Source organism: Macaca nemestrina, chromosome 5 (genome assembly GCF_043159975.1).
Source record: "Macaca nemestrina isolate mMacNem1 chromosome 5, mMacNem.hap1, whole genome shotgun sequence".
Taxonomy (NCBI): domain Eukaryota; kingdom Metazoa; phylum Chordata; class Mammalia; order Primates; family Cercopithecidae; genus Macaca; species Macaca nemestrina.
The window spans coordinates 18,584,159-18,596,695 of record NC_092129.1 but is presented as its reverse complement, the minus strand read 5'-3'; the positions used below and the strand labels follow the sequence as shown (position 1 = coordinate 18,596,695).

The window sequence follows — 12,537 nt, the reverse complement described above, 5'->3', positions numbered from 1 at the left end:
ATTTGATTGTTCCGGTCTCAACTTCTAAGATGAATTCAAAATTGGATCCTTAATAGTCTTTTAGTCTTTTCAAAATGTAGTAAGCAAATGTCAAACTTTTTGTTATAGAATATTCTCTAAGATCTGTTTATGTATTTTAGGATATTGGTGCTGGAAAAGGCAAATACTATGCTGTCAATTTTCCAATGAGAGATGGTATAGATGATGAGTCATATGGGCAGATATTTAAGCCTGTAAGTATTGTTTTCAAAATTGGAATGGAATTTCAGAATGTTATTGGAGATGCTAACATTTGTTATCTTGTGTGTAGATTATCTCAAAGGTGATGGAGATGTATCAACCTAGTGCTGTGGTATTACAGTGTGGTGCAGACTCATTATCTGGTGATAGACTGGGTTGTTTCAATCTAACAGTGAAAGGTAAGCAATTCAAAGGGTGGTATTCCCAGAAAAAAAATGGTTTTTCTTCCACCTAAGAACTTCCCATAAAAGTTCTCATTGTAATTTCTTGCCTGCTGTTTTAACACTATACTCTGCATTTTTCCTGGGGTTTTGTCTGTTGTATATATGACTAGAGTTATTCTTGTTACATTGTGGCAGATTTATATGTACATTTATATATGACTAGTTTTTTAGTTTATTGTAGTTTGAACCCAAGGCAGCTATTTTCGAATGTTTTTGTTGACTCAGTGTCAATAAAACAATGCATACTTTATTACTTAATTGGATTATTCTCATTAAGGAAGAAGAGGGTTTAGCTCTCCTCACCACTTTGCCCACAGCATACTTGTAACCCTTCCCACATCTCTATTTTTTACAAATCAGAATTTGGTTGTGACATTTAGTGTTTACAGCAGCATCTTTAAACACTTTCCAGCTTATATTCGGCAAAGAAAACTTGGATAAGTTTTCTTTGCCGAATAATTGTTCCTAAGTTTCACATTTGCTTAGTTTTCTCTCCACTTATTGCTAAACTACTGGTGTCTCAGTATCTCCATATGTTCAGATCCATTGAGTATTCTGTCACTTTTACCTTCTTGAAAAACAGCCTTCTCATCTGTTCATGTTTGGATGACTGTCTTTGGTAGACCTGGCGGGACATATAGCTGTTCTCTGCTTTTTTTCTGTTGTATTGGTTCTCCCTGGTGGCTCTATTCTCTGTCGTTAATTTTTTTCTCATGTTTTCGTGGAGCGCCTTCTCAAGTAGCTTCCTGATAAAAAGTGTGTGGGAGATTAGGAGTGCTGCAGTACATACTAAATTTTGATCACGTGTTGAAGTCAGCATATGATGGAAGTCTAGGCCAAAGCAAAATATCACCATTCTGGAATGAACTTCTAGGGTGTAAGAATAAATCTGAAATTTAATAAGATCTTAAAATTTATTTGTTGGTTAGAAATGATTTTTATCATGAGTGTTTGTGTATGATTTTAGAGGTTTTTTTCCATGTGAACTTTTAGGTAGCAAGTTGATACTCTGCTTTGTATTCTCTAAGATGTAGAGAATTCTCAGATAGAACTTTCTCCAGAACAACTGCTGGTCTTAATGGAATTGGATAACTAAATACAGATATTAAAAGCTTCTTTACTTAATGTTACGATTGCTACTATACCAGCTGTATTAGAATTATGGTATAGTCTGTTATTCTACATTAAGTTAAATGATATTAAATTAATTGTCCCTTTGTAGGTCAGCAGTGGTTGAACAGCATGTAACTTAATGTGTTAATAACCATCTTTTGCCTCAAAATGTTTATAAACTTTCTTTTTTTTTTTTTTTTTTTTTTTTTTTTATGAGACGGAGTCTCGCTTTGCCGCCCAGGCTGGAGTGCAGTGGCTGGATCTCAGCTCACTGCAAGCTCCGCCTCCTGGGTTCACGCCATTCTCCTGCCTCAGCCTCCCGAGTAGCTGGGACTACAGGCGCCCACCACCTCGCCCGGCTAGTTTTTTGTATTTTTCAGTAGAGACGGGGTTTCCCCGTGTTAGCCAGGATGGTCTCGATCTCCTGACCTCGTGATCCGCCTGTCTCAGCCTCCCAAAGTGCTGGGAGTACAGGCTTGAGCCACTGCGCCCGGCCTATAAACTTTCTAAAACGATCTACCTGATGTACTCTTAAGAGTGTGTATTAACTATCAGTTTTCCTGTTAGACATGAAAGTCCTTAATGTTTTTGTACTTAATAGTTTTTATAATCGTTTCACTCTTAGAGAAAAATTAACGTTGTATTTCAGCTAATAGTGTTTCAGTTGTATAAAGCATGTAAGGATATTTGTAATTCCGAAGTCTTAAACTTCATTCTGAGTTTCTCTACTGCCAGCTTTGATTCAGCTTTTTCTTTTTCTTTTTTTTTTTTTTTTTGAGACGGAGTCTCGCTCTGTCGCCCAGGCTGGAGTGCAGTGGCGCGATCTCGGCTCACTGCAAGCTCCGCCTCCTGGGTTTACGCCATTCTCCTGCCTCAGCCTCCTGAGTAGCTGGGACTACAGGCGCCTGCCACCTCGCCCGGCTAATTTTTTGTATTTTTAGTAGAGACGGGGTTTCACCGTGGTCTCGATCTCCTGACCTTGTGATCCGCCTGCCTCGGCCTCCCAAAGTGCTGGGATTACAGGCGTGAGCCACCGCGCCCGGCCTGATTCAGCTTTTGCAGATCTGCTGAAGTTAGTTATCTCTTGTCCATCTCCTTGCTCCCATCAGCTATGTTCTTGCTCTTGTATTCTCTCCCATTCTTCATTTTTCTGAATTTTGGCTTTTAAAAAAATCCCTTTCCAGTCATCTTTGTCAAGTTTTGGAATGAAGGAAAAGTAAACATCTCTTTGTTTAGCCAGCTATCTTGACTTGGAAGCCTGTAAGTTAACTTTTTGTATGTTTGTTTTGTCTTTAAAAATATCCAAATGGTTTTTATCTGTTATAAGAAACTTTTCTAGTAGCAGTAATAAAAATTGGGTGCTAGAATTATGTAAATCACATAGGGCAACTATTGAAGAATGCTTAATGAAAATTCCCACAGTATACAGTTACATGAAGAGAACGGATAAACTTTGTAAAATTAACTCTGAATTGGAAAGAAATATAGAAAAACGATTTTCTTCTTTAAAGATTGAGTTATGTGCCTAACTGGTAATATTCCTCAAGGAGAACTTACTGGTAACTTATAAATGATTATTGAATTAAGACATGTATCCACAGAAAATATTTACTTTTATGTTAGGTTTACTATTAATATTATATTTAAATTTTTACACATACAAGTTGAAGAAGTTTTTGAAAATAGTAATAGATATTTTTAACTCTTAAGTTATGAAAATTACTCAGTACCACTACCTAAAGTTAACTCAGGGTTAAACTATGTTGTTTAGCTTTCCGTAATTATTTTACACATGTCCATAAGGAAAGAAGTGGTAATAAAAATTAATTTAGATTATACATAATGTTTTATTGTAACCTGATTAATTTCACCATGTAACCCTACATGAACATCTTTCTGTGTTAAATAGGTGTATGTTCATATTATAGTCTTAATATAATTGTGTACTTGACTTCCATCAGGGACACTTTTAAAAAGTGTTTAAATAAAAGTGTTTTAAAAAGTGTAAAATAGTGTTTAAAAACTTTTAAATAGCTAGTTAATCTTAATTTTTTAATGTATTATTGTGTGAAACGTGTTTGGAAAGGAGTTTTAGACTCGAACTTTTTTACATTTTTATTTGTTTTTTAAATATTTGGAAAACCATTTTGGTTGAATAACATTTGCACTTACTATCTTTTTAAAATTTATTTTTCAAACTGTTGCAGTATGCAGATTTTGTTGTTACCCAAATCTTCTTGTCTTAGGTCATGCTAAATGTGTAGAAGTTGTAAAAACTTTTAACTTACCATTACTGATGCTTGGTGGAGGTGGATACACAATCCGTAATGTTGCTCGATGTTGGACATATGAGACTGCAGTTGCCCTTGATTGTGAGATTCCCAATGGTAAGTGTTCTTATTATGATATCTTTATTGTATGAACTGTCAGTACAGATGCTCCTCCACTTATGTTGCAATTAGGTCCTGATAAACCCATCATAAGTTGAAAGTATGATAAGTAGAAGATTGATACAACACACCTAACCTACCAAACATGACTTAGCCCAGCCTACTTTGAACATGCTCAGAACAGTTAGGTAAGGCTACAGTTGAACAAAATAATCTAATACTGAGCCTGTTTTGTAAAAAAAAAAATGTTGAATATCTCATGTAATTTATTGAATACAAGACATTGAAGTTGTGACAAAAAAGCCAGAAAACTGTAAGTCAAGCCGTTGAAAGTCAGAGACTGTATATCAAAATGGATGGATGGATGATTAGAGTAAGTGCCATTCTTTATAAATAGGAGAACATTCACTTTATGTTCACTTTTAAACCTTTTCTTTGGAACTATTTCACCACCTAAATCTGGATTCTGTGCATGGATTTTTGTGAAAACTCAGCTTGTAATGTGTAACTCTATTTTATTGTTTTCAATAGAGTTGCCGTATAATGATTACTTTGAGTATTTTGGACCAGACTTCAAACTGCATATTAGTCCTTCAAACATGACAAACCAGAACACTCCAGAATATATGGAAAAGATAAAGTAAGAAACCGTTGAATTGTTTTGATAAACATTTTATCTTGACAAAGATTTAGGATGCTTTAGAGGGCCAAGTATGATGGGTCCTTTTAACTTTATTAGACATTTCTCTTGTTTCTTTCTAAAGGATTTGAAACATTAAGTTACTGATTATTATTATTATTATTTTTTTAATTAAAAATTTTTTTGTCAGGATGGGTGTCTCGAACTTCTGGCTTCAAGTGATCCTGTCACCTCTGCCTCTCAAAAGTGCTGAGCTTACAGGCATGAGCCACCATGTTCAGCCATTTAATTTCTTCAGTTAATGGAAATAATATTTTTTTATTAGTTGAAAAGTATTTGAAAATTGCAAGGCGCACTATAAGTTATTTTCATTGTCTGAAACATTTTGTTAAGGCTTTGTCTCCACAAGCAAAGTAGAGACATTATAGTACATAGCATGGGCTTGAGTCACCTCTACCACAAACAAGCTGTATGATGTTTGATAAGTTCACCTGCCTTTGTGCTTGTGTTTTCCCCTCATTGAAATGGGGGACTAAAATAATGCCTCCTTGGTCAGTCAAGGTGGCTCATGCTTATAAACCGTAATGCTTTGGAAGTCAAAGATGGGAGGATAGCTTTAGACCAGGAGTTTGTGACCAGCCTGGGCAGTATAGTGAGACCTTGTCTGCAAAAAATTTAAAAATTTGCCAGGTATGGTGGCGTACAGTTGTTGTCCTAATGCAGAGGCTGAGGCAGGAGGATTGCCAGGAGTTTGAGGCTACAGTGAGGATTTTGAGGCTGCAGTGAGCTATGATCTTGCCACTGCACTCTAGTCTGGGCAACAGAGGAGAGACCTTTTAATTTATAGGTTTAGCTAGACCAAAGATGAAATTTTTTGCTAAATATTTTCTCTTGCATGTAAGAACTGCAAAGAAATTGAATTTTGTCTAATAAACTTTGCGTGTGTAATTTAGACAGCGTTTATTTGAAAATTTGCGCATGTTACCTCATGCACCTGGTGTCCAGATGCAAGCTATTCCAGAAGATGCTGTTCATGAAGACAGTGGAGATGAAGATGGAGAAGATCCAGACAAGAGAATTTCTAGTAAGATAATGCCTTTATTTTTCCAGTTTGTCAAAATGATACTTCAAATTGAAGGTTTTAGTGGCCTAAGAACTTCACTGTTAAGTCATGTTCACGAGCACACTATTATTATTGTCATTTTTGCCACTTTCAGAGATTTACCTTCCTGATCTCAAAACCTGATTTGGGTGTCAGCAGTTTCAGTTTGTATGGCTGGATATACATACATGATTGAAAGTTATCAAAAGCTAGCCACTTCAGTATATTTGGCAATTAATAAGACATCTCATTTATCTGAAGTAGGGTGAACCAAATAACTAAACATCTGTTTGATTTTGCAACTTCTCATTACACTTAATATGATGGTTAGATTGTAGCATAATGGTACATGTAGTGGTATAGACTGTCTAACATATTTGGTATTGGTACTTTTTTTGGTCTGCTTCACCTCTCAGCTCTGAAATAAAATGCTACTTTTTAAGTAATGATATTATTCCTATCCCCATTAGAAAAACACACTTTTCCTTCAGAGTTTCAGCATTTTTAAAAGAAAAAGAAATTCCCCCAATTTTTATTATGTGTTTTTGAGCCATTTCTTCATACTTGAAAGCAAAGTTTTCAATATTAAGTAAACCATTCATTCCATTCAAATTTTAAAATCATTAGGCATCTGTTATCCTTTACCTTTAAATGTGGTAACTGCTGGTGCGTTTGTATGAGTATGCTATAATGATTATAAAACCTATGACTCTTTTTGTCAAAATTTATTAAAATCTTTTGTGCAGTTCGAGCATCAGACAAGCGGATAGCTTGTGATGAAGAATTCTCAGATTCTGAGGATGAAGGAGAAGGAGGTCGAAGAAATGTGGCTGATCATAAGAAAGGAGCAAAGAAAGCTAGAATTGAAGAAGATAAGAAAGAAACAGAGGACAAAAAAGCAGGTCAGATTTGTTTCTTGGTAGTTGTTTTAATTGTAAATTTAAAAAATTGAGCTACATTGTAATGTTTATGGGATCCTAAAGTCAGTTTCACAAGTATCAAAGGAGGAAGTATGCTAGGTAGATGACTCTCTTTTTTCTTACATGTAAGTGGTGCTTAGCTCTTAAAGCTTTTATATAAATGTTATTGTTCCTGTTTGCTTTAATAATATAGGAAACTTTATCTTCTTGATAACGTGGGTTTAAAATAGTAAACATTGTACTGTGATAGAGATTGGGTAAGAAAGAGGACAAAGTAATTATGAATCTATTTGTAATGCATGGTCAGAACTGAACTTCTAAGGTAATTTTTAACTACCTAAAGCTTATTTAATGGGAGAAAACACAAAGAAGAGTTACATACCCTTAGACTAGTTTTGCCATTTTGAAAAAGGTCAAATAATGGATTTTGTTCAGAAATTGAAGAAAACATTAAAAGCTCTGAGGAAAGCTAGGAGGGGATTTGGGATGTGGGTTAGGAAGGAGTTAATACGTTGATACATTGCCTTACCTTAAAACGCTGTGTTAGCTTTAGGCAATTGAATTTGCTACCTGAATCTGTTACCTTTCATCTGACTTCCCAGAACACTTACACATGCCTCTGCCATTTTATTTAACACATATTATAGCACCTCACAGGATTTTGTCTCCCTGTTAGATTGAGCTGCTCATGGCTAGGGAACACAATATCTTAAATACTTGTATTCTCAGCGCTTGATGCATTTCCTAATGCAGGTAATGGTGATGAGCACACGTTTTAGTTAACCTGTTAATTTTTATCCTGTAGCATGTGAAAAACTGATTTAGAGGTACTGATCCAATTTTTCCTATATCTATCAAATTGAAGTTATGTGAATAAGCTGGCTCTTTTTTTTTTTTTTTTTTTTTTAACTAGAGAGTTCGTAATTTGTAACATCTGACACATCTAGTTCTATTCTTTTCCTTGTGAATTCACTCCTCAATAGGCTACATACAGTTCTCTATCTACCATTTTATAATTTTAACTTCGCAGTGTATTATAATGATGGCTTCAGTCTATATTTGTATACTGATTGACATCCAAAAATTCAAGCCATGACTGAGGTAAGGACTTGACTTTAGCTGTAGGATTTTTCTAACTTTTTTTCTTTTCTTTCATTTTCACTATGTCGTCGTCTTGTCTATTTTTTGGTGTTCTCATTTTTAAAAGCTTTATCTTTTCTGTGCTTAAAAAATAAACCCTCTATTTGGTGATGGGGCTCTTCTGATAGGGCCTTGCAGTTGTTAAACTTCTTCAGCCTACAGAAAAATGAAATACACTTTTTAAATCTATAGGTCAAAACCTAGAGTTAGGGCCACCTTTTCTCTTCCTCCCCACCCCAATCCAGTGACTGTTCATAGCTTGTACTGCCATCGTTTAGGAAACACCCAACACAAAGCTTATTTAGACCCTAATTCATTAATAATAAGATTGCATGATACTTTTTTATATTTTAAAAATAAAGTATATTTTGAAATAATATATATACATTTTATATTTCAAAATAGGTTTTAATCTTTTCCCAATCTTTATTTTTAGACGTTAAGGAAGAAGATAAATCCAAGGACAACAGTGGTGAAAAAACAGATACCAAAGGGTAAATGATGTTCCTTATTGAGTACTTTTTACATACTATAAAAATGCTAAACATGTTTATTGGTGTGTGTGTGTACACACTTCAGAAATACTAGACTGAACCTTAGAACATCATTATGAGGTGCTCTGAATTTTAGTTTGTATTGGTACATAAGACAACATATGCCATCTTACCTATTGGTTTATCAATATAAACTAAGTCAGTTTGTATTTTTATACGTCATTTATCTGAGATCCTTTTTTGCTATTGTCTTTTATATGTGCACTTAATGGTTTTCATGGTGTTCTTATTTCTGTGTACATGATTTTTTTAGTGTTGTGAGATAGGTACGTTTAAGAAACAATTTTAAGTAAAAACAGTTGAGGATTTTATTGTCAGAAAGCATGTAAAAGTTTGAGCGTACATAATTTTGTGCCAGCCTTTACAGGATAACTTGGAATGATTATAAAATCACTAGAAAGATTAAGGCATTAATTATCCAGAAACACTTAAGACATTATCAATTAATGTGTTTGTTAGCATGAGCCTACAGGACCTGATCAATAGAGTAGGTCAGTGCATTGAAATCGAGATTGTGCCATTGTTAATATTTCACATTGCCTCTTTTAACAGAACCAAATCAGAACAGCTCAGCAACCCCTGAATTTGACAGTCTCACCAATTTCAGAAAATCATTAAAAAGAAAATATTGAAAGGAAAATGTTTTCTTTTTGAAGACTTCTGGCTTCATTTTATACTACTTTGGCATGGACTGTATTTATTTTCAAATGGCTTTTTCGTTTTTGTTTTTCTTGGCAAGTTTTATTGTGAGTTTTTCTAATTATGAAGCAAAATTTCTTTTCTCCACCATGCTTTATGTGATAGTATTTAAAATTGATGTGAGTTATTATGTCAAAAAAACTGATCTATTAAAGAAGTAATTGGCCTTTCTGAGCTGATTTTTCCATCTTTTGTAATTATCTTTATTAAAAAATTGTACTTGGATTGTCTTTTGTCTGTTTATTACTACAATATGAAATCTTGTTTCAACGGCTAATGACATCATTTCTTTAGACTTACAATACACTCTAGATGAAAGATAATAATTACAGCTCGAAAGATATCTTATTTGCTGTTTCTTTGGGAAGAGTATTTATAGTAATTATTATTTATTTTTGCAATAGAAATTCTACCACCTTGCCCTCTATAACTTAGCCAGTTAGTATCAGTGAAGATTAACATCCCATTACAATTTATGAAATAATAATACAGACTCTACAATTGAGATGTAGGAGTTCTTTGAGCTGACCCAAAGATCCTCAAAAATTGAAATGGAAATTCTGAATTGAAAGAAGAAACGGACCAGAACTTGTGTTGACCATACTTGCCTGTTTAGTATGTTGCTGGGTTATAATGGAACCTGCTATTCAGACAAAACCTGTTTCTTTTACTGCATTTACATGGCATCCAGATTCCGTTATTAGTTACATGACATCCAGGTTTCTAAGTCAAGGAAGTAAACACAAATGATTTATCATTCAACAACTACTTACTGTGTGTCTGCCCATTTTAAGACTGGGAGTGTAACTGAATAATGGAAAAATGCTTTCACTCAGAGCTTACATTCTAGTGCCAGGAAGCAGACAAGTGAGGGTAATTCCTGCTACTAAGATGTGCAAAGAAGACGAAACATTTTAGGAACTTGCCAAAATCAGTAAAATCTCCTTTTTTGTCAGGCCCAAATTGATTCTTTTGAGATAAAATATTAAGAGAGAAAATACTTCTCTACAGCTCTGTTAAATATTTCAGACATTCACAATAGCACGTGGACTTTTGTAATGAACAGCTGTGCACCCACCCAGATTTAACAAATATTTTACTTTTGCTATATTTGCTTCAGTGTTTTTTTCTTAAAATACACCTAAATTGAAGCTCTCTTCGTGTACTTTTGTCATTCGTAATCCCAGCCTTAAGAAGTAATCACTATTGTGATTATTTTATCCATGTTTTTGTGCATGTTTTACCCATGTTTTTGTACTTTAGCTACATATTTGTTATCAACCTGTAAACCTTTATGACATTAGGAACTAAGGAACTTAGTCCCTTGGTTAGGAGGATAGTTAAATGTATTTAGTGTTGGTGAAACAGATGGTATTACATTTAGACAATTCTGTAACTTTCGTTTTTTTCTTTTTATTATTTTTCCATAGCTTACTGGGGTACAGATGGTGTTTGGTTACATGAGTAAGTTCTTTAGTGGTGATTTGTGGGATTTTGGTGCACCCATCACCCGAGCACTGCACCCTATTTGTAGTCTTATCCCTCGCCCTCCTCCCACCGTGCCTCCTGTCCACCATGATGATCCTCAGTTTCAAATAAGAAAATACCATTTCCCAGGCTCCAGATGTTCCGGCATCCTCCCTATGGATCTCCCAGTACCTGCAGCTCACAGGACAGTGGGGGCTGTGGTAGAGTCACCTAGGAGATCCCGGAGATGGACAGTAAAGATGGGAACTGAGCTCAGTACTCAGGTGCTGGGAGACAAAGGCCCTTTGCTTTTTTCCATCCAATATTCTGATCTACCCCTGTTGAGACATGTTAAGTATAGTTCATTTTGACTGCTATGTATTCCACTGTGTGAACATACTGAAATTGTACACTTTAATACTATACTGAATCTCCTTGGGTGTATTTAAGAGTTTTTGTTTTTCTAAGTAGTTTGTTATATACAACTAACACCTCAAGAGAATTAAAGCAATTTCAGCAAGGTGATTTGGTACAGCATTAATATCCAGAAATCAGTAACAGTGACCAAATCTGTTAGAAGAACAAAGACCCCCATTTGTAATAACAAAAATTTCTAGAAATAATTTGTAAAGACGCTATGGTTCTGGTGTCTAGTAAGGTAAGTGTAACATAGTAGGATGTCAAAATACTCTAATACTTTAAAAAATTCATGTAGGATAAAAATGATATTTGAAATTGGCAAGGACAGACATTATTTTGTAAGTGGAATTAGGATAACAACTGATAACCAAATGGAAAAAAACCCAGGAGTTTTCTGCCCTCCACTAGAAGATTTAAATAGGAAAAGATAAAACTACCAAAAACCTAAACTCTTAAAGCAAATGGATTGGAGAAGGCCTAAGTGTGACACCAAACTCAACTATAAAAGAAATGATATATTTGATAACAAAAATTAATTCAGTGGACCAACAAAAACTTTGAAGCCAAGTCAAGAAAAATGACAAGAGACAGTGGGAGGCAGCTTTGTAACACATCCCAGGTCAAAAGGCTCATATGTAAAGATAGTAGAGGAACAATGTATAAGGATGTGAACTGGGAAACAGTTTGTAAATATGAAAAGATCTTTAACTTCAGTAAATAAAAAGCTATAGAGAGACTTACTTTTTAACCTCATTTTTAAAACATATTTTGTTTATTTATTTTGAGACAGTCTCACTCTGTCACCCAGGCTGGTGTGCAGTGGCGCAGTCTCGGCTCACTGCAACCTCCACCTCCTGGGTTGAAACCATTCTCCTGCCTCAGCCTACTGAGTAGCTGGGATTACAGGTGCCTGCCACCATGCCTGGCTAATTTTTTTGTGTCTTTAGTACAGGATTTCACTGTGTTGGCCAGGCTGGTCTTGAACTCCTGACCTCGTGATCCACCCGCCTTGGCCTCCCAAAGTGCTGGGATTACAGACGTGAGCTGCTGCGCCTGGCCATTTATTTTTTTTAGAGAAAGGATCTCGGTCACCCAGGATGGAGTGTGGTAGCATGATCGTATCTCACTACATCTTAGAACTTCTGGGCTCAGGGTATTCTCCCACCTCAGCCTCCCAAGTAGCTGGGACTACAAGTGTGCACCATCACACCTAGCTGATTTTTAAATTTTGTTTTGGAGAGACGGTGTTTCCCTGTGTTGTCCAGGCTGGTCACAAACTCCTAGGCTCAAGCGATTCTCCTGACTCAGGCATAAGCCACTGTACCTGACCTAAACCTATCATGTTACAGACTTAGAAAGCAACTATTGGCAAGTGTTTGAGGAAACTCATGTCAGGTTTAGTAAACTAAGACATTAACTCAAAAGTTATTTAATTCATTTAATGAAGGTGCCACATTGTCTCAGTTGTCTGTGGCATGGGTGGACACTGTTCTAAGTCAGCATTGGTACTCTAAGCTAGTTATATCATATCTAAGCTTTGCCCTTCTACCAGAGCTACTAGCATTCTGTCAGTGGGTGATTATTTGAAGTTTTTACATTGAAGTTAGTCACCTGCATCTTCTGTTTTT

At 35.3% G+C, this 12,537-nt stretch overlaps 1 protein-coding gene across 1 annotated transcript in view; it reads left to right on the top strand.

The window, feature by feature from the left end:
- LOC105499715 (histone deacetylase 2) overlaps window positions 1-9,247 on the top strand; it is a 31,149-nt gene extending 21,902 nt beyond the window's left edge. The window contains exons 7-14 of the mRNA XM_011772495.3: window positions 141-233; window positions 311-419; window positions 3,824-3,964; window positions 4,499-4,607; window positions 5,561-5,691; window positions 6,456-6,611; window positions 8,206-8,263; window positions 8,876-9,247. Coding sequence (XP_011770797.1) covers window positions 141-233; window positions 311-419; window positions 3,824-3,964; window positions 4,499-4,607; window positions 5,561-5,691; window positions 6,456-6,611; window positions 8,206-8,263; window positions 8,876-8,906 — 828 coding nt within the window. The 3' untranslated portion in view covers window positions 8,907-9,247. The remainder of the gene's footprint in view (window positions 1-140; window positions 234-310; window positions 420-3,823; window positions 3,965-4,498; window positions 4,608-5,560; window positions 5,692-6,455; window positions 6,612-8,205; window positions 8,264-8,875) is intronic.
- Window positions 9,248-12,537: the final 3,290 nt, after the last annotated feature.